The 26,820-nt window shown below is 39.9% G+C and overlaps 1 protein-coding gene and 1 pseudogene across 2 annotated transcripts in view; one reads left to right on the top strand and one right to left on the bottom strand.

Moving 5' to 3' along the window:
* HCLS1 (hematopoietic cell-specific Lyn substrate 1) overlaps positions 1-26,820 on the top strand; it is a 52,286-nt gene that overhangs the window by 3,437 nt on the left and 22,029 nt on the right. For both annotated transcript variants that reach the window (XM_036746799.1, XM_036746800.1), the window contains exons 4-5: positions 19,578-19,707; positions 26,607-26,717. In XM_036746799.1, the coding sequence (XP_036602694.1) occupies positions 19,578-19,707; positions 26,607-26,717 (241 nt within the window). The remainder of the gene's footprint in view (positions 1-19,577; positions 19,708-26,606; positions 26,718-26,820) is intronic.
* Positions 22,776-23,427, bottom strand: LOC118839340 (annotated as a pseudogene).

Genomic DNA, 26,820 nt, shown 5'->3' with positions numbered 1-26,820 from the left:
AGAACAATTAATCTAAGTATGCCCCTCTATCTGAAACTATACCTAGATGGGATTGTGACTGGTTAAACATTTACAAAATTCAGGCATATCTTTCAGTTCCCTAGTACCCCGAAATTCAGGGCAAGGCAAATCTCGTTACAAGAATGGCAAGGGAAGAGAAACAACAAGTTCACTAGGTAATTAAGCTATCTGAAGGTCTCTAGCCTTCTGAGCATTGCCTGCTGAGACCTAACACATATGGGTATTTCCTGGGCCATCGACAGTTGTCTTGACCTATGTCTTGCCACTAGACTCAGATGATTCTGGGGGAAAGAGTGAGGCTGATACCAGTGCAGCTCTGCCTCACTTAAATCAAATCCACTCTCAAGTCAAGACATCACTCTCATGATGACATTGGTTCTCTTTGAGAAGGAAGGATGAACATTTGGTCCTCCTCAATATAATCTATCTCTAATTTCTAGCAGCCCCATAAAGTGGTCCCTGCATGACATTCTATCTCTTTCTACTTTGATGTATGTGGGATTCTTAAAGAGGAAATGACCCTTCATAAGGGTTGGAGTAGATGTGAGTTAATGAAAATATGGTGTTTTCAGAGTAGGTTGCAACTTTGTCATATTATCTCATCTCTGAATGAATTCTCACTACTTAGCACAGTGATTTGTCATTAATAATATGTGATCAGTAAATATTTTTGAAAGGATGTACGAATGAATGGAATAGAACAATATGAGAATACATAAGTGGAGTGAATAAGGACTTATGTATCTATTTTTATCTCTATACCTATGTCTATACAATCTGTATCTCCACCTCTTTGTTCTCTACATCTACTTTTCTACCTTCATTTATATCTGTAGATGTGGATATATATCTAACATGTATGTATGTAAAGATAATTTTTAATCAGATCTGTGCTCTGATCCAGTCTTCTTACACTTTGCTAACACATACTCTTCCATCCAGTAACACTGGACTCCTGGCTGTTTCATGAACAAGATACTCCATTTCTGGACTCCAGGCATTATCTCTGGCTGTTCCCCATGCCTGGAATACTCTTCTTCCTCCACTTCAACTATCGACCTCTGTGGCTTCCTTTAAGTTCTAACTAAAATCCTGCCTCCTATAGGAAGCCTTCTCCAGCCCCTCTTAATTCTTTCCCTCTATTAGTTATTTCCTATTCATCCTGCATGTAGCTTACTTTGTATATATTTGTTTGCATGCTGTCCCTCCCACCACCCCCACCCCCTGCTGTAAGCTCCTTAAAGGCAGGGATTGTCCTTTGCCTCTTATTGTATCCCCAGAGCTTAGCACAGTGCCTGGCACATAGTAGGTGATTAATAAGTCTTTACTGAATTTAATTGAATAAGGAACTCCCAAGTGAGAAAACTCTATCAATACAAGTCAATAACTACGCTGCAACTTAGTCTTGCCCTAGAGCACTGAAAAGTTAAGTGATTTTTCTGTGATAACCCAATCAGTGTGTGTATATGTCAAAGGCACCACTTGAACACAGGTCTTCCTGGCTCTCTTATCTACTACAGCATGCTCTCTTTTGAGAATTTTTAACAAATAATGATATGCAAGAGAGGTTGGTGATACAAGGGCACAAAGTTTCAGGGAAACATTGGACTTTTAGAAAAGCTATGGGTCAAGAATACAGCAGAAATCATAATATTTTACTGGGGTTAGATAAACATCTATTTTAGCTCCCCCTCCTCCCACTTTTAAAGATTAAAAAAGCAAGCCACAGAAAGGCTCAATGACTTACCCAAGGTCACCCTCAGATCCCCTTGTTCCTTCACTACACCATTCTAGAAGAACCTGATGAAAATATGTCTTTGAGATCAGTGAGGATTCATAGGTTGAGCATGAGTCTGTATACCCAGAGCAGAAGTCAAGTTAGGTCAAGGGATCTCTGCAGGGAAGAGTCCAAGGAATTCTTTAAAGAGAGTAGCTGAAAATTGAAACTGAGTGTGGATCTGGGAGAAGTCGATCTGGGGCCCAGACAGAATTTTGCAGAGACGAAGAGAGCACAGAAAGAGAGAGAGAAAGTGAGAGAGAGGGAGAGAGAGAGAGAGAGAGAGAGAGAGAGAGAGAGAGAGAGAGAGAGAAAGAGAGAGAGAGTACACTCTGGTTCCAGGATTGAATGAAGAGTGGAGGTAGAATTAGTGAGGAATGACAAAATGATCCCCAAAGATGTCACTAGAGAAGGAGCCAACCAACTTGGAGGATATCTGTGACCTTTGCCATCACTTTAAAATTCAGGTTTTCTTTTTTTTAATGTGCTGGGCATTGTGCTTTAATATTTTAATGCGCATATTATTTAATATAATCATTTAAAATATGTTTCATATTGTTTAATTTTTGAATCAATGTTATTAGGGATTTGGTCTATAGTTTTCTTTTTCTGCTCTGTCTCTCCATGGTTTAGATATGGAGACCATTTTTTTTATGATAAAAAGGCATGGAAGTTTCCCTTATTTATCAATTTATCAGTCAATTTATCAGTTGAGCATAGACAAATTTATCAATATCAATTTCCCTCATTTACCAGTTTTTAGGGCAGTGAGGTGGCATAGTGAGTAGAGTACCAGCCTTGGAGTCGGGAGAACCTGAGTTCAAATCCAGCCTCAGTCACTTGACACACTTACTGGCTGTGTGACCTTAGGCAAATCTAAGTGACCCCAATTGCCTTGCCTTACCCCCTCAAAAATACCTGAATTGATATATTTTCCCTTACAATTTGATTACCTTTTCCTTTAAGTATTTAGATACTGTGTCATTCAGTACATAAATATTAAGTAATGATATTGACGCCTTATCTGTATTACTTTTAGGCATGATGTAAGTTCCTTGTTACTCTCTTTTTATCGTATTTTTGCTCTTTTCTTATCTGAAATCAGGATGTTCCTTGGCACTATGCCTTTAGTTGTCACTAAATGATGATGTCTGGAGGTCAGCCTCTGCTGAACTTTTTTTTTTGAAGTATAAACTTTATTGCATGCTTTAGCATCTACATTGATTATATGAGAAGCTAAACTCTTTGCTTCTGTTATTCTGTCCAGGAGGAACAGAAAGGGCTGGTCTGCTGAAGGAAGTAGCCAAAATGAAACTCTTCCTCAGAGTCTAGGGTAGTAGTCTGGTTCCCAGGCTCAGAAACACAGGCTATTTTCCTCCCAGAGCTATTTGTCCTTCTGCCTTTGGTATGATGGACACAGGGTAGAAGCTTTAGTCTTTTTCTCTCCACCCTCCTTTCACTCCAACAAGTTACCATTGTTCTGAGTGAAGCATCTCATCCACTGAGTAATCAACACAAACCTGAGTGATGAGAGACAAGGGGAAGGAAGAAGAGAGTCCTAAGTACATGGTGGAACCCTTAGGGGAGGAGTTGACTCTACAAGACTGAAGGAAATTGCTCCATTTCAAAGAGGTTTTTGGATCTAAGCTGTGCTTCCTGTATGGCTAAGTTCTGGGTTTGAGTCCTTCTCTGGGTTTATGTTGCTGGGGAGATCCACGACCTGGCCTTAGTATCTGGGTTACAAAATCATATTGCGGAGAGATTGCTTTCCCGGGTGTGAATAAATGAGAGAGTTTTAGTAGTCTAAGCACACAATCCAGACATTAAGGCTTTTTCTTAAGAAGCAAACCATAACTCCTGGTTAAAATATGCAGTATAAATCTTTACCTCAAATAGCTATGCATCAACAAAGACAGACAACTTAGAGCAAGAATTAAAGAACTGCAAAGTCAAAGATTTGTAGTATAGAGGGCCAGAAATTCACAAGAAATGAAATCCAAGAAAGAAGTCAATGAAAATACCCTTGCCCTGAGATGTCCAAATAATAATGTACAAAATATATGTAACTTATAAGATGGAGCAGAGTTCCTAATGCAAGCTGGGAAAATTATCCTTGTATGTATAATTGAGATTGATGTGAGGGGACCTATGACTGGGATATGGCTCTGGAACCATATACTGTAAGATTTACTTATAAAGAATTTCAGGAACTAGAGAGTGGAGTGGGCAAGGGTGATGTATTTTGATGATTTTTAAAAATATATTTTTGTGAAGATCAACAAAAGAAATGTTGTCATGCAAATATACTATATGCTAAAGACCCCCTGGACAGAAAGAGGAAATGGTTGAAGAATCAGAGAAACACATCACTAGTTACACATAGAATGTTAGGAAACTAAGTAAGTGGACTTTTGCATATATACTCTCTCCCTAGAGCAGAGCAAGCTAAAATTTTCTTGACTCACTTTAATGATAACTGAGTATTGAAAAAAGTGAAGGAACCAATTCTGGAGAACTTCTATTCCAGGGTGGAAATCATGGGAAACTCAGGCAAGAAGTTACCACTCCACCTTAGAATCTGTGATAGAAGAGAGGAAAGTTGAGCATAGATAGACAAATCCTCTAGGTTTGAGGAGAGCAGATTTCAAAGGTTTTAGAATTTTTTGTGTCATGGACCCCTTTGGTGGTCTGGTGGACCTTGCGGATGGACCCCTTCTCAAAATAATGTTTTTAAACCCATAAAGTAAAATACATCCGATTATAAAGGAAACCAATCATATTGAAACATAGTTATCAAAATATTTTTGAAATACAATTTTATAGACCCTAAGTTAAGCACCTCTGATTTATAGAAAGACTAGTTGGCAAACTCTCAAGAATGAAATTCTGAAAAGAAGCAATTTTCATGATAAGAAAAAGGAGCTGTCAAAAGAGACACAAGTATACTTAGTGAACTCATTGGCCCAATTAGATTTTAAAATTATTTGTTTAGAAGATGGAAGCAAAGGCAGGTAATGGAGGATGTATGCAAAATTAAGGCATAATCTTTTAAGAGTAGTGTCAGGACTGCTAAGGCTCCAAAAGAACAAAGCCTGGCAAGGAAAGCTAGGGGAGGAAAAAGATTATTGTTATCTCAATTGAGGAAAAGAGGATGCTCAAAGGAGGGATAGGGTTACTGATGACATAAATGAGATTATGATGAAGGATGAACAAAAGAAATCAGAGCTACTCAACTATTCATTTTGCTGCTATTTTCCTTTCTAAGGAGAATGATCTGTGGATTGGAAAGGGCAATTTGGAAAAATGTCTGAGAAGCAGCTGAAACCCCAGAGAAGTAGAGAAATAGTACAAGAGAGTGTAGCTGCTTCTGATTAGTTCAAGTCACAAGGCTTGGGTCCTCAGTAGCTGACGGCTGAGATACTACCAGCAATATTTGAAAGTATATAAAAAAGCAACATATGGAAGGCAGCATGGCATAGTGGAGAGACAGTTAGCCTCAAAATCAAGAAGATCTGGGTTCAAGCATTGACTCTGACATGTACTGGCTGTGTAACCGTGGGCAAGTCATAACCTTCCAGTGTTCTGAGCAGCTCTTAAGACTGTGAGTTGCAGAGAAGGTGCTGACCTGAATTGACAGAGGAAACTTCATCACTAAGGAGTTCACTCTATCAAGGAAATCACAGCCACAGTTTCCTATAAATAACAGGAAAGGTGCTGCACAATAAGGGAAGTATAAATGTCCAAATGAGAGAGGCAGAGACAGAGAAAGACAGAGAGGCAGTGACAGAGAGAGACAGAGACAGACAGAGAGAGAGCAGGCTGTGGTCTTGACTTCTATTCCTCACAAAATTACAGAATTTATCATTAAATGTATGGTGAATGAAAATCTAGAAAATGAAGCAATGATCACAAAGTCTACATTCCTTCATGGAGAACTGGTCACACCAAACTGACCTCATCTCCTCATATTACAGGATTTCTTGGCTAGTAAACCCTCCGGAGGAATCCTGTACCTTAAATTTTAGCAAAATATTTGACAAAATTTTCTCATGTGGACGAAATGGAGAAATGTGGGAAAAATGATAGTCAATTTAGATGGGTTGGGAGCTAGCTGAATGGTTGAATTCAAAGAATAGTTATTAATGACTAGAATTTAACTTGCTAGGCACAAAGCTAGGAGGTATAAATACATACATTTGGTGCCAGTCAGGATCTTGCCTCATGCCCACACCTACCCCCCAAATATTAACTGCATAAAGCATTAGGCTATATCTGTTAAGATGAAATTTAATAGTGACAAATGTAAAGTCTTATGCTTTTTAAAATTTAATTTAATAAATTTAGGATGGGAACACCAGGGCTAGACTACAGTTCGTCTGAAAAGATATATCTATCCATCTGTCTGTCTATCTATCCATCTGTCTGTCTATCTATCTATCTCTCTAAACTATATGTCATATGATGAAGATACAAAGATAAAATGAAATGGCCTCTATCCTCAAGGAATTTTCCTGATCCTAGGGAGAAACAACATGTACATAGAGAAGTATATATACAGTTATTTTTTTAGTGGTAGGAAGCACTAACAACTTGGGGAGTCAGGAAAGGCCTCTTGTAGGAGGTAGTGCTGGAACAGAAGGGACATAGAGATTGCAAAGGCCAATGTGAGGAGATAGAATATGGGGGGGCAGCCTGTGCAGAGGTAGCAAATGGGCTGTTATCTCTAGGGAAGAGCAAGGTGGCCAGCCTGGCTGCAATGTAGAGTTTGTGAGGGATAATAATATGAAATCAATCTAGAGGGATGAATTAGATAGTGAAGGACTTCAAATATGGAGTGGAATGGGGAATTGGCACATGTGCAGAATGTCTTTAATGCTGTTCCCTGTGGTGGAAGAGGCTAGGCAGAGCACCTCCAGATGAATGTTGACATGTAATGGAAGTACCTTGGGAGTACACGGGAGAATAGGGAGAGATTCTATAAGTGATGCTCATACCAGTCTCTTGATACAAAAGCATAAGAGTTTGTTTATAGGGAACCTCTGACCCCTCTTGAGCAGGGGAATTACATGGTTAGACCTCTGCTTTAGGAATATCGATGTGGTAGCTGTGTGGAGCACAGGCATCAAACATGAAGCTTAAGGGCAGCACTGCAGTAGGTAACACTCTCCAGTGAGGCCAGAACCAGATGAAAACCCCACCTTAGTTGCTGAAAGAAGACTAAGACGCTGGGAAGAAGCCAACAAAAGAGGAGCTGGCCGTCTCCACTATGTCCTTATTTCCATCTTGCTACAATAGAGACTTTAAGAAACTTTCCCTTGGGTCAGATCTAGGACTCTCTCTCTCTCTCGATTGAACTGGGTTACCTCTCTCTCAAATGGGAGAGATCCTTCACTCTGTATTATCTGGTATGTGTTCTCCTATGCATCCTTTCTTTGATTTCTGTTTGGCTGTTGAACTGGATAAAAGGATTTCTTTGCTTAAAAAATATAATTGGGAAATATTTAACAAAATAATTAAAAATACAGTAGAACATAGATAATGTTAATATGTGGTTTTCTAAGGAAGAGATCCTTATGTATGGTTTAGTGTCCCTGTTTCTATTTGAGTTTAACATCACTAGTGTGGAGGATATGTTGAAGAAAGAAAATACTAGAGACAAAGAGACCAGTAATGAAGCTATTATAGTAGTTTAGGGGAGAGGAGATGGGTCTAAACCAGGGTGGTGGCTAAAAAGAAGAGGAGTGATATGAAAATAGAACAGCAAAACAAAAGCAAAAACACTTAGTAGAGGGAGTGAAGTTTTTTTTTATATAAGGTGAGGGTATAGGGTAGATGATTTCCAAGTTCCTTTCCTTCTCTAAAATCCTATGATCTTTTTTTGTCCAAGTAGACTCCTCTGAATGCGAAAAACATTTTTTCTGGATATCTCTTTAGCCTTTATCTCACTCTTCCTTGTGTCATAGTTATATGTATCCTTGTCCTTTTCTCCATCGGAGTCAAAAGTCCTTGAGAGCAAGGTTTATTTCATATCTACTTTTATAGTCTAGTGCTGAGTATATAATATCTTATACACAGTATACAATATAAATTTGTTGGAATAAATTGAATTGAGTGGCAGGGAAATTAAAACCAGAATAGCCTAAAGTAAAAATAAATGCTTATATACATATCAATAGAAAGATTAACCCATTACTTAATATTTCTAAGGTACTAGGATTTGGGATGCCCACACACTAACAACTTCCCTCCACCATAGCACCCATTTTTACTCATCTGTAGATTAATCTCTCCTTAACCTGATTTCTCTCCATAGAGCAGACTACCTTTTCCTCTAGTACCCCCACAAATAATTATGAAGACACGGCTTGGATGAGAAAGAATGAAAAACAGTTAAGACTTTTCACCATTCTAGAGTTTCTCCAGTAACTCCATACCTCCCATTCCCATCCCATGGTCCAACTGTGGATTTGAGTCATATTCTCTCTGTGTGGCAGCTGGTAAAGGCTACAGTGCTGATCTTAGCAGTTGTCATCTTAAGAACCACACAGTAAGGGAAGTTCTGATGGGAGTGGGGGATGGGGAGCAGTAACTCACAATGCCTTAATGACTCAGAGCAGGAAAAGGAAGTGGTAGTCTTTTCTTTTAACCCTCCCCCGCCACAGGACTTGCTTTCTTTCTTGACTAAATTTAGTCATTGTTTAGTGAGTTTGCGGTTAAAGATGAACTGCGAACAACTCAACAACTCATCCCTCTGTCAATCTGTCTACACATTCTCTGCTATTTGTCCAATTTATCAAAGAGAGTAGGTTTGCCATGATTGGCCCACATGGGCCATCTGGGCCCCAGATGATTTATCTTTTGTGGGGAGACCATAGGATTATAGATTTAGAGCTGGAGAGGACCTCAGAGGCCATCTACCTCCTTCATTTTTGTTTCCTTTTGCTTCCCTCCCATTGACTAGTTAAAGCAGACTTTAATAGACTGACCTAGGAAATCCTTTAGGAATCCCATCCATTTTTTGGGCTGGATCTACACTGCAGTGTAATATGGGAAACCTGAACGAGCTGACTTCTCCCCCTTTGCAATGATAGCTGCATCTTATAATACATAGAAAGAGAGTCCTAGACCAGTTCTCCAACCACTTTGTCAAGGTCAGGATGCCTTAGGATCAAATACCACCTGATACATCCTGCTGTATGACCCTGGCCCAATCTCTTGATCTCTCAGTGTCCAGGTGGCAACTTTCCAAGACTTTAAATTGTAGAACAGTTGCTAACCTATATTGGTAGAGGAAGTCTCCTTATCAGGGAGCTTCCTGTACCAAAGAAATCATAGGACTGGACCATTATTAGAAAGGCAGCTAGATGGTGCAGTGGCTAGAGTGTTGGACTTGGAGTCAGGAAGATTTGAGTTCAAATCCACCCTCATATACTTAATAGCTGTATGACGCTAGGCGAATCACTTAACCTCTGTCTGCCTCAGTGTTTTTATCTGTAAAACAGGGAAAATACCTCCCAGGTTTATTGTAAGGATGAGATAAAGTATTTACTAAAGCACTTTGCAAACCTTGAAGCACCATATACATGCTGGCTATTACCATTATGTAGCCAAAGAAAGTTTGGATTTGAAGTTAGTAAAATTGGATTCTGGTCCTACCTTCACTACTGACTTGTTATTTGATCCTTGGGCAAGACTTCATTTCCCATTTCCCATTCTGTCTTACTTGGCTTAGTGGGTATGGTGAGGATTAAAAATCAAATATATGAAAGCACTTTGAAAAATATTAAATGCTGTAAGAGATTAATCATTATGTAACATTTCAAATTCCAGATTTAGCTTTAGGTTTAAGACCTAATTTCCTGGTCAATATGATCAGCTCACTATATAGGACAGAACCTAACAGCTCAGGGGCCTTAAAGGCTATCCAGTCCAACTTATATTGTGGTCAATTCTGGTAAATGTTTAACAACCAACTCTCTGAAAAAAAAGCAGGGCACACTTTTAAGTTTAATGTGCATTTATATTTTCTCCATCACTTTAAGTCTAAACAATCAACAAAACAATAAATCAAGACTTGATTTGTAGCATTTGCTAATTTCTGAAGTATAACGGCTCACACTAAAAATTTAACAGTCGGCTCTTTTGAACTGGCTCTAGCATACTTCTGCCCATATCTGAATAAGAATCCCCCAGGTTTTCATATGCCCAATAAATGATCATTCAGCATCCAGTCTCTGCTTAACAGATAGAGAATCTGGGACCTCCAGAGGCAAATCATTCCATTTTGGGATAGCTTTCATTGTTAGAAAGTTTTTCTTTACATTAAGCCCAAATCTGCCTCTCTCTCTGACTTCTGTCCCTCATACTTAGTTCTGCTCTCTGTGGCAAGGTCACAGTTCCTCCAAATACTTGGAGACAGTCACCGCTTCTATACTACCTCCTCTTCTCTTGTTCCTTCAATAGCTCCACATATGACTAGTTCTTGAACCCCTTCACAATCCTGGTTGCTTTCTTCTGGATACTCTTCAGCTTATGGATGAACTTCAAAAAAATGTGTTACCCAGTTCTGAATGTAATACTGTAGGTGGTTGACCAAACAGGGAAACAAGACCATATTACCTCCTTAGTCTTATATTCCATGTGTCTTTTGAGGTTGTTGTTGTTGCTTGGTCATTTCAATCATGTCAGACTCTTTATGACCCCATTTTTGGGGATTTTCTTGGCAAAGATACTGGATTGATTTGCCATTTCCTTCTCCAACTCGTTTTACAGATGAAGAAACTAAGGCAAAAGGTGACTTGGCCAGGGTCACATGGTTAATAAGTATCTGAGGCCACATTCGAACTCATGAAGATGAGTCTTCCTGATTACAAGCCCAGTGCTCTATCCTCTCTACTACCTAGCTGCCCCATCTTTTGATGTAGCCTCGGTTATTGTTAGCTTTGGGGGTTTGCCAGGGTTTCTTCCTTTTAACTGGAAATTGAATGCTTTTGATGGACTGATAGCGCTGAGCTACAGACATTTTCTCCAAGGCCATTATTCTTTTTATGATATCTTTCCTGATGACTTAGGCATAATAAAGCACTGTGTGTTGTGTTCATGAGCAGATATTTTAAAGGGTTGAAAATATTTGCTGTAGTGCACATCACCAAACGTGGTACATTCTGGCAGAATTGCTAAAAGCTCTGGGAGCATTGTATGCTTTAACTTCAAGGCTAAAACCAATTGTGAATTGAGAAAATTAAAAGAAAGATGGATTAGAGAGGAGAAAGACTGGAAGCAGAAATACCAATAAAAGAAGTTATTATAATAGTAGGTTAGAGGTGGTGAAGGCATGACCTAAGTTGCTAGCCATGGAAAAGAATGGTTTGAATATTAGAGATGTTGGAAGACTTAGAATATGAGATGTTAGAAGATGTACAAGTCACAAGACTTGGCAACTGATTGAATTAGGGAGTGAAGTACAGGGAAAAGCCAAGAAACCCTTGGGGATATGAACTTAGATGATTGGGAGGATGGAGATTCTCTTGACAGAAATGGGGAAGTTTGGAGCAGGGAAGGATTTAGGAGCAAGGCAGCTCATTCTGTGTCTTATAAATAGCACCCTTCCCCCTTCTGGGATAAATTGAAGGAACTAGGAATAGCTAGCTAAGAGAAAGTAGAGGTGGGGTGGTGACATGATATTGAATATTGGAATATTTGACAGATTTTAATGTGGAAGTATTAGGCTTGTTCTGTTCTTCCCCAGAAAGAAGAACTAGGACTGGAGGGGTAGAAGTTATGGGAAGGGGGATTTCAGCCAGTATAAGGAAAAAACTTTCTAACAATTAGAGCTGTCCAGAAATAAGATAGACAGTTTTGGGAGCTTGTAAGTGCCCTGTTGCTGGAAGCTTTTAAGGAGAATCTGGACATCCTGTTGTCAAGATGCTACAAGGGGGATTCATGCTTCAGGTCAGAGGGAACCTGATTAAATTACCTCTGTTACCATTCTTTGATGTAAATTACACATCTGAAGTTCAATTTCACATTTTACCTAGTGGTGGGTTATAATTAAGAGGAGTAAAATAATGCATTTTTTCTTCTCTCATTTCCCAAGGTAATTTAAAAGAAATTATTTTTAAAACCAATGATTTCTTATTTTTTTTAAAAAAAATTCCAGCATCAAATTACCACAAATAGATTTTTAAAAAACCATGTGTATGTTTATAAGCCTGAAACTCTTTAAGTCATAAGGAGTCTATTTCTGAATTTGTTTTGCATTTAGATTTTTGGGTAGGATAAAAAAAACCAATATAGTGCTCACAAGCTATTTTAGTGCAAGATGCTATCCAAATCCATTTCTAAGCCCAGGTAAATGCTATAGCAGTGAACTGAAAAGCAGGGTCAGAATTGTACCTGCTGTATTTTCTTTCTGATATGTCAGCATGACCTTTATAAATGATACACCTGTACCATCTCAGTCTTCAATTTGTTCTATTTCTTAGCCAAATCTCATCTTTGAAATCCTGAAATTTTCCCTTTGCTCTTGAAAGACCTTCTTTATCAGGTCAGTCTCAGACTGAAAGAGTTTGAGACTGAGGTTGTTCAAACATAAATAAGCTAGAGCCTTGCTAATACTAGGTGGCACCATAGTGCATGGAGTGCTGGGCTGGGAGTCAGGAAGACTCATCTTTCTGAGTTCAAACCCAGCCTCAGACACTTACTAGTTGTGTGACCCTGGGCAAGTCACTTGACCCTGTTTGCCTCAGTTTCCTCACTCCAGTATCTCTGCCAAGAACACCCCAAATGGGGTCATGAAGAGTCAGGCACAACTGAAAAATGACTAAACAACAGCAAACTGTACAATCTGTCATTGTGTGGGTCTACGTGGACCCCAATATTTTCACTTAATTTTTGCCTTTTGGTGCAGTTAAGTCTTGCCTCTCCTTTGCATAGTTTGGGAGGTAGGTATCCTTGAGTCACTTTCTAAACACCTATAATCAGGATCACAGGATAGGATCTTAGAAAGCATTTAAACCCCCAAACCCATGTTATAGATGAAGAACTCAAAATCAAGACAAGTTCAATGATTTTGCCTGAAGTTACACAGCTAGTTAATTACAGAACTGGGGCTAGAATTCAGGGCCCCTGACTCCCAAACCAGTGTTTTTTCCATATTTCTGGTTCTGGGCTGTGCTGGAATTGGGTATCATGAGCCAGAAAGACCATTATAGAGCAGAGGTTCCTAACTTGTGGTTCATGAATTTGTTTAAAAAATTTTTTCACATACATACATACATATATAGATAGATAGATAGATAACTGTATTTTAATAAGTTCCATTTGTAATCCTATGTGTTTTATTTTATGCGTTTAAAAACATTATGCTAAGTAGGGGTCCATAGGGTTGACTAGACTAACAAAGGGCTCTGGGGCACACACAAAAAAGGCTAACTACCTCTGTCCTAGAGAGTTGTCCAGGGGCACCGAGCAAGTGACTTGCCCACTGCCATGCTACTAATGTATGCATTTTATTATAAACTGTATCTATGAAGATAAGCTCCAGGAGAAGTCCAGGGCTTTATATTCCTTGCTATTAGGTGGCATTCCCACTGGTTTAATCCATTGTTTCACTCTGTCAAAATCTTTTTGTTAGGTAGGAATGGAAGACTGGACCTGAATCCAGGCCTTCCTGACTTGGAAGTCAGCCCTCACTGAGGCAGGTTAAGCTATACTGCCGGGCTAGGTAGTCTCACAGATTTCAGTTTTGTTGTTGTTGTTCAGTCATTTATGGCCTTGTCTGACTCTTCATGACCCTATTTGGGTGTTTTTGGCAAAGATACTGGAGTGGTTTGCCATTTCCTGCTCCAGCTCATTTTACAGATGAGGAAACGGAGGCAAACAGGGTGAAGTGACTTGCCCAGGGTCACACAGCTAATACGTGTCTGATACTGGATTTGAACTCAGGAAGATGAGTCTTCCTGGCTCCAGGACCACACTCGATCCACTGGGCTGCTCCAAATTTCAGTTTAAGTTTCTTAAAATTAAACAAGGTTTGAAAAGGTTGTTAGCAGCAATATACAAAATGACCACATGATGGTGGTGTGGCTCCATGAAATAGAACCCTTTTTTTCTGTAGCTTATAGACAACGCCCTTTATGAAAGTGATAATACCATTGAATTCATCATCTTGGCAGTGTGAGAGTTGCTAGCAGGAGATGCAGTTACTCATGCACTTGACGGGAAGAAAAAACATTCCTTCTTTGGGGAGATATTAGATCTTCCTCTTTCACCACACTTGGAAGGACAAGAATGATGTAGAACAGAAAGAGTTCTTCATTTTTCAGTGCTCCAAGCATCTCTCTAAGGATAAAAATTGCTAAGAAGGTCCTGATCTGTAATAATAGAGGAAATTTCCTCATCCTGGGGGTGCTCTATACCAATGGAATCATAGGTTAGTCAGTCCCTATTTTTATTCTAGGATAATTTGTGTCAAAGATTTAAAAAAAAAACAGACATTGGTTAATATAGGAGGAAAAAAAAACCTGTAGGACTAGGAATATATAAACCTGGATTTTAGTCTCAGCTCTGCTACTAGGTAGCTGTGTCACTGGGGCTTCATTTTCCTTATCTGCAAAATGAGGACACTGATTCTTGAAGTCCTTCTATCTCTTACATTCTAGGGTTCCATAAAAGGAACAAAACAAAACAGAATACACCTGAGAATATGAAAGTGGAAAAGCAAAGAGGGCATCACATAGATGGGGAGATGAAAAAGAATGAGAAAGGGAACAGGGGCCAGACAAAGTGTGATCAGGTACAAATAGGAAATTAAAATAATAGTTTGAAGAACATCTCTAAGGTACTGTAGAAGGAGTGATAGATTGTTTAGATGCATCAGATACAACAAGAGAAGAAGCCAAGTAGGAAAGATTACCTGACAGGGGGCAGAATGGTGGTATGATGTAAGAAGCTTTGCTTCTTACTACAAGATGCCCTAAATGAATTTGGACAAGTCACTGACCTCTATGAGACTCTGTTTCTTAATTTGTGAAATGAGGGAATTGGATGAGATGACTGCTGAAGTCAAGCCCATTTCAGCTTCAGCTATGATCCTACTGTGGTGGCTCATAGGTTTCCCTTAGTAATGAAACAGATGTAGTATGTGGTGGTTTTACCTACATATGTCAAGTGCTTTCCTATCTCACTGTGCTCCCTATATGTAGGATTTTCCTTGTATCTTCGATTTGAAGTCCTATTCTTCTTTCCAAGGCCAGCTCAAATGAAATCTTCACTGATCTTCCCAGGTGGCTCTTTCCTTCCTCTGACTTGACCTCTGGTACTCCTCATTTTTTAAAATTGTGTACTTGTTGTATCATATTGGGCAGGGATGGAATTATCTGAGAAAGTGAGGGAGGAAGAAAGGGTAATAAAGATTGAACCTTCTTCAGTAGAGGCTGACAGCCATGCTAATGTAAGGATCATTTTTTTCCCACTCTCTTTTCCTCTGTTGCTGCCCTCTTACCATCTCTTTCCCCAGTATATAAATAAATGAATGAAAGAAAATGTATTTATTAAGCACCTACTATGTACCAGGCATAGAACTGAGTACCAGGGGTGCCAAAACGAAAGCAAACACAGTCTAACCCCAAGCAGTTCACAGGGAAACGACATGTGTAAGGGGGTAGTGGCCAGGGAAGTATATTTTGTTTTGGGAAGTTAATAGAGGGGAATAGATTGCTACACCTTTTCCAGGAGTAATTACGGTATTGATTTGGTTGTAATTCTTTATGGTTCCAGAACTGGAAGCAAGGGTGGGGAAGGAATTGGAGATTCCAGCATGGTGGGAACATGGTCGGTAGGAGGATGACTGGGGAGCAGAATAAAACTCACCAATCAGACCAGGGGGTTCCCAGGGAGTGTGTTCTGGGGACAAAATTGCTAAGAATTCAGGGCACGGTTTCCAGTCCTGGCTGGTAAGAAGATGACTCTTTTCTTTTGATATCTCTCACTCTTTTAAGTGACCGTAATAACAAGCTCTATAGTGTGTCATTTTCTTGTTCATTTGAAAAGATTTTGTTCTTGTCAGTCTTAACTTTTAAATGGAGTACTTTGAACTTTTGCTACTTCTCTTTTATAAACTACCTGTTGCCCCCTCCCTTCAGGCTGATGCAATTGCTTTCGATTCATATGTGGCCTTTAATTAATGTTCTATTAAGGGCAGTGCTTAGGACAAATAGAAAACATCCCTTATCCCGAGCTTAAGAATTTTTCCTATAAGAACTACGTTTGTACTGAGCATTAAGGTTTACAGCTACAGTCTTGGGAGTCTAGCTTTTCCCCTTGTTTCCTAAAACCCTCCTTGGAGGAAGTTATCAGTGTTGAAATGCAGCCCTGCTCAACGTACTGGACAGGAGAACGAAATATTCCAGACAGTTTTCCGATGCCAGCAAAACTGCTTAACTCCAGAGCACCAGGACATTATGAGCTATATGTCAAATGCATTTGGCCCATCTCATATCAGTGCACCTTAGGAAGTCCAGGGTCTGTATAGCTTTGACCAATCGAATTGGACTATTTCCTTTCTAATATCCTTTCTGAGAAGTGTATCACTACTACTAGTTCCATTTTGCTTTGACTCTTAGACCAGATTAAGCTTCTCTCTTCTGGGTCCCTAAGAAGTATGTCTTTCATTTTTGGTTCTGAACTCCTCCCAAACTTTTCTCTTTCTTTAACTATGCCCTACCCTCCTGCCTGGGTTCTATTCTGAACTCTCATTTTTCATATTTCTTCCTTCCTTCCTTCCTTCCTTCCTTCCTTCCTTCCTTCCTTCCTTCCTTCTTCCTTCCTTCCTTCCTTTCTTTCTTTGTTTCTTTGTTTCTCTTTCTTTCTTCCTTTCTTTCTTCCTTCCTTCCTTCCTTCTTTCTATCCTTCCTTCCTTCCTCCTTTCTTTCTTTCTTTCTTTCTTTCTTTCTTTCTTTCTTTCTTCTTTCCTTTCTTTCTTTGTTTCTTTGTTTCTTTTTCTTCCTTCCTTCCTTTCTTTCTTTCTTCCTTCCTTTCTTTCTTTCTTTCTTTCTTTCTTTCTTTCTTTCTTTCTTTCTTTCTTTCTTTCTTTCCTCCTTCCTTCCTTCCTTCCTTCATTCCTTCCTTTCCTTTCTTCCTTTTTGTTTTAAGGGTCAAAAGCAGAGAAGTTTCTCTTGCTTACAAATTTAAAAAAATAAAATCTTCTTACCCACTGGCACATGAAATAAGGGAAAGGAAGAGGGAGTGACCTCCAACACTCTGAGATGTTTAATTGTTTCTGAAACACTTCATTGGACCTATGATATCTCCAGCAATTTTTCTGCAGCCTGGAATGCTAGATGGAACAGAACCCTGGAAAAAAAATCCTAAAGAGTTAGAACCCTCTTAGGACTTCTTCACCTACCTTAGCCGGCACCTTCTCCCTAGGGAGCATCCCTTCCATGCTTGTTATTGTCCATTTGAGGACATGTTCAAGGCTCTTTCTCAAGCAGCATGGCCCTGGGTCCTTGCCAGCAAGCTGTCTCCCAGATCAGGGCTGTCAGATTTCCACCACAAGGAGGTCTCCTATTCTTTCCTTTTCCTGGATCCCTGACAAGTAATTTGTTGCATCAGAGGATCATGGATTTACGGCTGGAAGAAGCCTTAGGGGTCATCTAATCCTAACCCCTTCGTTTTATAGATGAAGAAACTGAGACTCAGAGGGGATAAGTGAAGTTTGCATTTTCTTCCTAGTTTCACTCTCTTTCTACTCAAGATCCCCATCTTACAGATAAGGAAATTGAGACACAGAGAGTCTCATATGAAGTCTGTATTTTCTGTTTAGTTCCAATTTCCCTCTACTCCTGGTTCAGGTCAAGTCCCTCTGTCCTGGCAGCTAGAGATAGCTGTTTACCTGTCTGCTTTCTCCTTCCCACTTTTTCCCCTAGCCTGGCTCCCATACTTAGAAGCACTGCTTTTTTTCCATCCTAAGATGAGGTGTGGGCACCCCACACAGGGCCCCATCTATAGACATCATTACTATTGGGCTAATCTGACCCTACCTAAACCTCTTAGCACAAGGAGAAATTTAGGCATTGTGGAGTTACAGTGACAATGGTCTCTGAAGCATTAGCATTTCATCCACTTGGTCTCAGAAGACAGGGCCACTTTGATCTTGTCATCTCTGCTTCCTATTTTGAGCAGGAGTCAGAGATGGCCTCCCCTCTACCACGGTCTTCTTATAGCATTCTTTTGTTCCCCTTCCTAATGCCTGAGCTGCTGTGCTGGCCTCTGGAGTGGTATTAGCAGAAATTCTGCACCTAAGTCAGCCCCTCTGTCCTGACAAACAACTGCTGCCCAGGTACCTCTTTGCTGTGAGGTTTAAGGAAAACCCAAACGACTTAAAGATTTCTGTTAGGGCTCTGACATAGGTTCCTAAAGCAGAAATGGCTTAGAAGGCTTTGTCAAAAGTACACTTGTCATTGGTCTTGTGACTAAGTCATCACTTAGCTTTTCAGTATTCTCTGTGCGTTAGACCTTGGGCAGTTTATAGCACAGCCTGGCACATAAGACTAGTCAACAGGCAATCACAACTTCACGAAACTTCTGTGAAAACTAGGTTTATTATGAGAGAAATGAACATGCACATGGAACCCAAAGAGTTCACAATCCATACAGAAGTTTGCATTTTTATAACAGCAGGACAAAGGAAGGAAGAGATACCAGGAATCTCCACCTAAAGGGACATGTCATGAGAAGGGGAAAGGTGCAGTATAGGTGGGAAAAGGACAAAAACTTTCCTGGTGGGGAGGAGCAAAGTGATGGCAAAAAAATACATTCTTTTCTCTTGGGAATTGCTAGACCAGGGGTGGGGGACCTGCAGCCTCTAGGCTACACATGGCCCTCTAGGTCCTCAAGTGTGGACCTTTGACTGAATCCAAAATTCACAGAACAAATTGCCTTAATAAAAGGATCTGTTCTATAAAACTTGGACTTAGTCAAAAGACCGTTCCCAAGGACCTAGAAGGTTACATGTGGCCTTGAGGACATAGGTTCCCCACCCATGTGCAAGACATGAAGATAGGATGGTCTGTTTATTTATGTGGTGACCAGCTGCATAATCCTAGTGCAGACTGTCTGGAGCTGTTCTTGACTCCCAAAGACACACATGGAGTCTAGCTTGGGATGCAAACAACACACAATATCAGCTCAAGTGGTGGTGGTGGTGGTGGTGGTGGTGGTGGCGGCTTTGTCCTTGACACATTCAGGGCCTCCTGCATACTCTGGGTCCAATGTTTCTGGAAAATATGGCAACTCTAAAAGACAAGTTCAGGGGGCCCTTTAACAATCCTTAACAGACTTCTCTAGGGATACATATAACACAAGGAAGCCCAGATATACAGGTAAGGCTACCTAGGAGCAAGGCACCTCTACCTCCTCAATCATGTTTCACCTCAAACAGAGCTTAACTAGCATCGCACAGTTCCATCCTTTAGAGTTCTAAGAGAATTAGCTTTGGAGTGGATCAGCTTTACAAATATTGGATCAGAAGCTTTGCTTCTCCTTACTTTTGTCTTCTGCTGGTAGGCATCCCCAGGGAAAGAGAGACACTGGTATGTTTATCCCAGGGCTATTGCCCATAGCTGCTACTCTAACACCCCTCAGACATACCCCAGCTGCTCTGCTTTCTTTAGTGTGATAAGCCAGGGTTCTTGACTCCCAGGCCAATGGTCTTTCTTCTACATTGCACTGCCTTCCTAGAATGATCCCTGAATCTGTGTGATTTGGTCCCTTCCAGCATCCACCAACTTCGGAACAAAGTGTCAGAAGAACATGACGTCCTCAAGAAAAAGGAACTGGAAGCGGGGCCCAAAGCATCCCATGGGTACGGAGGCAGGTTTGGGGTGGAAAGAGACAGGATGGACAAGGTGAGTAGGAGAGAAAAGGCCTGCTGGACAGATAGGCTGATTAAGAATTGATTATTGGCTTAAGGAGGGAATAACATACATACTCAATTGGGTATCTTATCCCACAGGAAAGTAGGAGGAAGGGGATAAGAGAGGGGAGATGATAGAAGGGAGGGAGATCAGGGGAGGAGGTAATCGAAAGCAAACACTTTTGAAAAGGGGCAGGGTCAAAGGAGAAAACTGAACAAAAGGGGACAGGATAAGATGGAGGGAAATATAGTCTTTCCCAACATGACTGTTATGGCAGTGCTTTGCATAATGATACATGTATAACCTATGTCGAATTGCTTGCCTTCTCAAGGAGGATGGGTGGGGAGGGAAAAAGGGAGAGAATTTGGAACTCAAAGTCCTAAAAACAAATGCTCAAAAAAATTGTTTTTACATGCAACTGGGAAATAAGATATAGAGGCAATGGGGTACAGAAATCTGTCTTGCCCTACAAGAAAGTAAGGGGGAAAGGGATGGGGGTAGGGAGTGGGGTGACAGAAGGGAGGGCAGACTGGGAAATGGGGCAATCAGAATATAGGCCATCTTGGAATGGGGGGGAGGGTAGAAATGGGGAGAAAATTTGTAACTCAAAATCTTGTGGAAATCAATGTTGAAAACTAAAAATATTAAATAATAAAAATATGAAAAATATGCTTCAAAAAGAAAAAGGAATTGATCATTGGAGTATTAGGAATGAAAACCATGCTGCAAGAGACACAAGCAATAAGAGGTCTGAGTCGACTGTGATAGGCACTGTCTTATTCTCCTGCAACTCTAGGTGGCGCCATAGCGCACAGGGCATGGGGAACCTGGAGTCAGGTAGCTGAGTTCAAATGTGTCCTCAGACACTTGCTAGCTCTGTGACCCTGGCAAGTCCCTTAACTTCTGCCTGCCTCAGTTTTTTCATCTGTAAAATGGGGATGATAATAGTACCTCCCTCCCAGGGTTGTTGTGCAGATCAAATGAAATGATATTTGTAAAACACTCTGCAAACCTTAAAGCACTATATAAATGCTAGCTATCGTTATGCTACTCATTTGTTTACCCTTCTTACTTTACTTACTATTCTGCGGACTTTGGAAAGTCATCTTTGTTGTTCAGTCATATTTCAGTCATGTCTGATTCTTCATGACCCCATTTGGGGTTCTCTTGGCAGAGATACTGGAGTGGTCTGTCATTTCCTTCCAAAAGGCCCCACACAAGGACCTAGAAGGTCACATGTGCCCTTTAGGCTGCAGGTTCCCCGCCCCTACACTAGGCCTTATCTTGAATATCTACTCTAGCTCCTAAAGACAAAGAGGGAAAGAGGTATTTGGGACCAAAGTCTTAGGAATGCTAACTTCTTATTGATCTAGCCAGTATAACATTGAAATTTGATTTGTGAGGAAAAATTATTTTCTTATTTATTATTTTTAATGTTTTCAGTGTTTCTTGTCTGCTTTGCTTTTTATGCTTTCTATGATTTTTTAATATTCTTAATTGGATATGTATTATAAAAACAAAACCATTAAAATACTTTTAGCAACCCAAGGTTATTGTGAAAAACCTAGGCTTTACTAGCTTTCATGTTATATCAGACTTAACTTTTGCCTTCCCTTGAAACTTTGCAGAGAGCTCATCCAATTACAGGATCATGGGATTCTGGGCTGGAAGAGATGTTAGAGATCATCTAGTGTAAGAGTTATTAATGTTTTTTCATGGCCCCCTTTGGCAGTCTGGAGCAGCCTATGCACCCTTCTCAGAATGGTTCTAAAAACAAAATACCCAGGATTGCAAAGGAAACTAGTTACATGAAACACAGTTATCAGGATATTTTTTTTAATTTCATATATATGGTACTACCTATTTGATTTATTAAAAAGTTTAATAAACAAAATAATCAAACTAGAGCTCCAAACTTACACTTTTCTCTTGGAAGACACTACAATAAAAGACACAGTAGAAACTGCCTTATAACAAAAAAATACAAATACTGGCTGTAAAGATGGGAGAAATAAAAGGACAAATCTAGTTGTCTAAAAGACAATTCACTGTACACATTTTATTTACAGTTTTGCACATTGTCTTAATATGAATGGGACCGCTTTTCTATTTGAGCCATTTTTTAACCAAAGCAAAATATAACCTAAGTAATACAAAATGTTAAAATACAGCATAAGATACAAAAACAGACATACTATATCTAGTTAGGAATGTAATTATGATGTTACATTTTTTAAAATCCACAATTATGTTTAGGAAATCACACAAACATAGATCACTGATTTGACTGAAATGAATAAATTTGTAGCAAAGCTCTAATGTTACAAAAAAACAAAAAAAATTACCAAAGAATGCACAAAATTAATGTTTATTCCACCTTTATGTCATATACCCAGATCCTTCACCAATGTTACATGAGCAAAAATAAAATAAAATAAAATAAAATAAAATAAACCAAACCAAAACCAAACCAAACCAAAACAAAAAAAAAAACCAAATGAAATCAGAATCACTAATGTTATCATGTAGGGAAACAAATAAATTAAATCTAGCAGCCATCAGCTTAGATTACAGCAAAAAAAATAATTTCTGTAAAAAAGAAACAAAGAAAATTGCTAGAAAATAGTATGCATCATACTCTTCCAAACCAGTAAAATACGTTACTTCTTAGAATGCAACGTACAACAGAATTCTCTGTAAGGTAAAGAAATGCAAGTTCTTTTCTGAATATTGTGGGTAGACAAATGTTTTTGTAATAGTAATGCTTCTACTAAAAGCTATTACAGAGTGGGCCAGGAACACATTTATGGATTCTGAGGATGATGTGTGCTGTAAATTCTTTGATTGGGATAATAGTTACTCTACTCAAAATAGAAAAAAATTTGAACACAGAAGTACAAGACAAAGGCGAATGAGACTTCTCATATATCTTAGCAACATTTAGATGGAAATCAAATTTAAATGCAGTCCACTCTGCTTTTGAAGAGGCTTTGGTTCAGCTCCCACATCTCGATTGCTTGACGCAGTCTCCTATGAAAGAATACTCAGAAGGTGTCTTCTTAAACAACAAACCTATTTTTAGTGGTGAAACCACTCCTAGTAGCCATGTCTGCATGGGACTGATAACCAATCACTATCTTTGGAGGAAGTCCTAACCTTTCCTTGTACACCTCCCCTACATGTGTAACAGCATCTCTGTTTTCACACTCAGTAGTCCATATTGCTATCTTATCGCCTTTAGCTCTAACTAACAACAGCTCCACACACATCATCATTGTAGTCATCAAATGACTCCCCAGTAAGGCACAGCAGTGTCTCTAGTCAAAAGCGATCAAGGTCACTTCGTCTCTGCTGTTTGTTTAATGTAATTAGCCATCGTCCTCCTCGTTTGTTTTTTTCATCTTCCCACATAGGCTCGATCCCATCCTTAAAAAGTGAGCAGTCACAGACAGGCATTAAATTACTAGACAGCTGGATATGGTTGTATAAAGCCCAGAAGTCCTCAACAGTATCAAACTTAGAGATCAGACGAAGGTTTGCTTGCCAAGTTTTGCTCTTATCATTTTAAAAAAACCCGAGTGCCCATCTGTTCTGTAGTGGATGTTTAATGTAGTATTCAGGGTTGGCAACCTCCTGATTGGTTTCAGTTTTTTCTTCTTCTGCAGGTGGAGGGTTAGTAGTGGTGGTGGTTTCCGGTTCCACAGTTGCCATCTTAGATCAATCTCTATCAGGATATTTTTTAAAAAGCAAGTTCAAACTCTAGATTAAGAACCCCTGTAGTCCAAACTCTTCATTTTATACATGTGGAAACTGAGGCCCAGAGAGTTAAGGGACCTGCGCAGATAACACAAGTAGTAAACAGCAGAACTGAGCCCAGACTTAAGAAGGAAAAAAAGACACCTGGCCTCCCTCTGAAGAAGCAATAACAATCATGCTGAGGAATTTTTGAGTTTCTCTTCAAGGGAAATTCTGCTGTTTTTCATCATACATTTAATTCTCTGCCATAATCCTAGGGCAGAAATGGCCACAGGTTTGAGAGTGGGTTGGAAATCATGTCAAATGAATGGCTCATCATCTATTTAACAAGCAAAGTAAATTTTGTTCTCTGCACCATGATAAATAAATGCCATAAAACAAGCTCATCTTTACTTGCTGCTTTTGTTTATCCTGGGAAGTGTTATTGTTTATCCTCAGCATGGAGTGGGGAGAAGAGACCAGCAAAGAGATAAAAAGAAACCAAAAAGCTTAAAGACTCTTTCTTATTCAGTTATTTTTTTTCCCTTGTAGCTTCATTTTGTATTATGAATTCCCAGAACATTAGGTACATCTATATGCAAACATAAGAAGGGAAGTGCATTTCAAAGTCAAAGAGAAATGATTTAGATGTCTGCCATTTTGCCTTAGCCCCATCTCTGGTGCCCTACCTAGAGTGTGGATAATGGAGAGTGAACTGGAGTTGTATGTTTTCCATAGCTTTCTCCAGCTTACTCACAGAGGCTCAGCATGGCCTTACTTCTGAATCTTAATGATTCAGCTACAGATGTCTTAGTTTTTTATTTTTATCAGAGTTCTTCACCTAGGGTCTGTGGATAGATTTCAGGCGGTCTGTGAACTTGGATGGGGAAAATTGCATCTTATTTTCACTAGCCTCTAACTCAGGGGTTCTTAACTTCGGATCTGTGAACTGGTTTCTTTAAAGTATTCTGATAACTTTGTAATTTACGTTTTTATTTTACCCACTTAAAAACATTATTGTGAGAGGCTTTCACCCTAGACTGCCAAAGGGACCCGCAGCACAAATTAGTTGGCATCTACATGGTGTTCTAATGTTCACAAAGCACTTTACGGATATAGTCTCATTTAATCTTCACAACAACCCTGTAAGGTATGTGTTACTATTATCTCCATTTTACAAATGAGGAAACTGAGTCTGAGAAAGGTCGAAGGACTTGCTCAGGGTCACATAAGCATTGGAGGCAGGTCTTGAACTCAGGTCTTCCTAACTGCGAATCCAGCGCTCTGTATCCATTCAGCATACTAGAAATTTAGCATTTCCTCTGATTATGAATAAGGTTACAAAACATGACTCTGAGAAGGGGTCTGCAGGACTCTCACCTGACTGCCAAAGGAGTCTATAATGTGAAAAAAGATGCCCTGCTCTATATCTACTACCTATTATATGGCACACGTAGCACAGGTCAGTGTTTGCCTCCCCTCTGGTTTAAGTAACAGTCTGCCCATTCAGTCTTTGCCCTCTCTGTCTGTTTCAGTCTACTCTATAGAAGGATCGTGGGCAATTAATTCATAATCATACAAAAATGAGTTTCCAAATCACATTTGTATTCCTCACTTCTGAGGACAATGTCCTTCATTGCTTTTATCATTCCTTCTTTGTGATTTAAAGAGAGCTTTCACAAAAAAATCACACCAAATATGAAGAACCTGTATCAGATTACATGCCATCTTGGAGGGGTAGGGGGAGGAGAGGAGAGGGAGGGAGAGAAAATTGGGAACTCGAAAGCTTGTGGAACTGAGTGTTGTAAACTAAAAATAAAAAAGAAATAAAAAACAAATCACACCAAGCAATAGGTTCTTTCTTCAAGCTAGATCTGTGATTTTCATAAGTATAAGGTATATTCCTAATATAGGGTATAAGGGTATTCCTGATAAGATAGGGTATAAGGAATTCCCGATAAGGAACTCCCTCAATCAACACAAACTGATATTCTCTTCCATTTATGGTCTTGGGTTGCTCTGAGCAGCTAGTGCAGAGATGGTCAGACCTGAACTCAGGAAGACCTGAGTTCAAATCCTAACTTAGATACTTAGTAGTCATGTGATCTTGGGCAAGTTGCTTTACCTTTCAGTCTCAGTTTTCTCATCTGAAAAATGGGAATAATGATAATGACACCTACCTCCCAGGGTTGTTGTGAGGATCAAATAAGTTATCACATGCAAAGTGCTTTTTCAGATCTTTAGGTGAGATGTAAAGGCTAGCTATTATCAGAGAGTTGTCTGGAGGCTGAGAAGTGACTGGACCAAGGTCACACAGTCTATGCAGAGGTGGGACTCCAACACTCAGGTCTTCCTGATTCTCCACTAATACCACCCTGCCACCTCTTCAGATGGTAAATAGATAAATCTATTGTCCGTTTAATTCTCATGAAGGGTGGCTTGGGACACCTAGGGGCAGGACAGCAAGGAAAGGAGACAGCCAGGGTAATCTCAATCCTCACACATTAGTGTCAGTGATTAGGACGGTATCCTGACACCTCCAAACCAGGGCAGGGAAGTGATGCTACGTGAAATGTATGCTGATCTTCAAGTCTGCACAGGAGGGAGGGGAGTCATCGATGACCTTGCAAAGTGGCTTCCCTGGACCTGATTTTGAAAGCTGTCAGTCACTCCTTCTATTAGATTGGGAGGAGGAAACTCCTGGGTCCTCCATCCTCTCCACACCAGAGAAACTTGAAGAGGTAACCAAGGGCCATGAGCTTTATTGCAAGGGCCAATTTCTTGCTCAGGTGTCACAAGATGGGAGACGCTAGGGATTGGTCAGTGAGGTTCCATCTTTACAAGAACGAAGCAAGGTTGTTTACAGGCAATAGGGTTAGGGGGGTATTCCAGGAAAGGTCGAGGGGTGAGGAAGGATTAGATCAAGCAAGAAAAAGGGATGCACCCAAAGCAATGGGATCCTCCTGCAAGAGAGGCTTCCCCTCCACTCTTTCCTACATGGAGCATGAGTCTGACACAGGCAGGAATTTTGGTGCATGTTTCTACATTTCATTTTTGCCAGTCCTGTCTCTGCCTGTCTGTTCCTTGCCCTATATCTTCCTATTTGTTTCTGTCCCTGTTTATGTTGATCCTGACTCTCTTCTTGGCCTTTGCAGAGTGCGCTGGGCCATGAGTATGTTGCCAATGTGGAGAAGCACTCATCTCAGACAGATGCTGCTAAAGGGTTTGGGGGCAAATATGGAGTTGAGAGAGACCGGGCAGACAAGGTAAGGGACCCCCTTTGCTTCCCTAGGAGGCACATAAAACACATGATTGGATACAGGGACCTCTGTCTAACTACTGAACCATACGGTCTAGATCTGGAAAAGG

Source organism: Trichosurus vulpecula, chromosome 2 (assembly GCF_011100635.1).
Source record: "Trichosurus vulpecula isolate mTriVul1 chromosome 2, mTriVul1.pri, whole genome shotgun sequence".
Taxonomy (NCBI): Eukaryota; Metazoa; Chordata; class Mammalia; order Diprotodontia; family Phalangeridae; genus Trichosurus; species Trichosurus vulpecula.
Note: the sequence above shows the minus strand (reverse complement) of the source record. Positions and strands in the feature narration are given on the sequence as shown.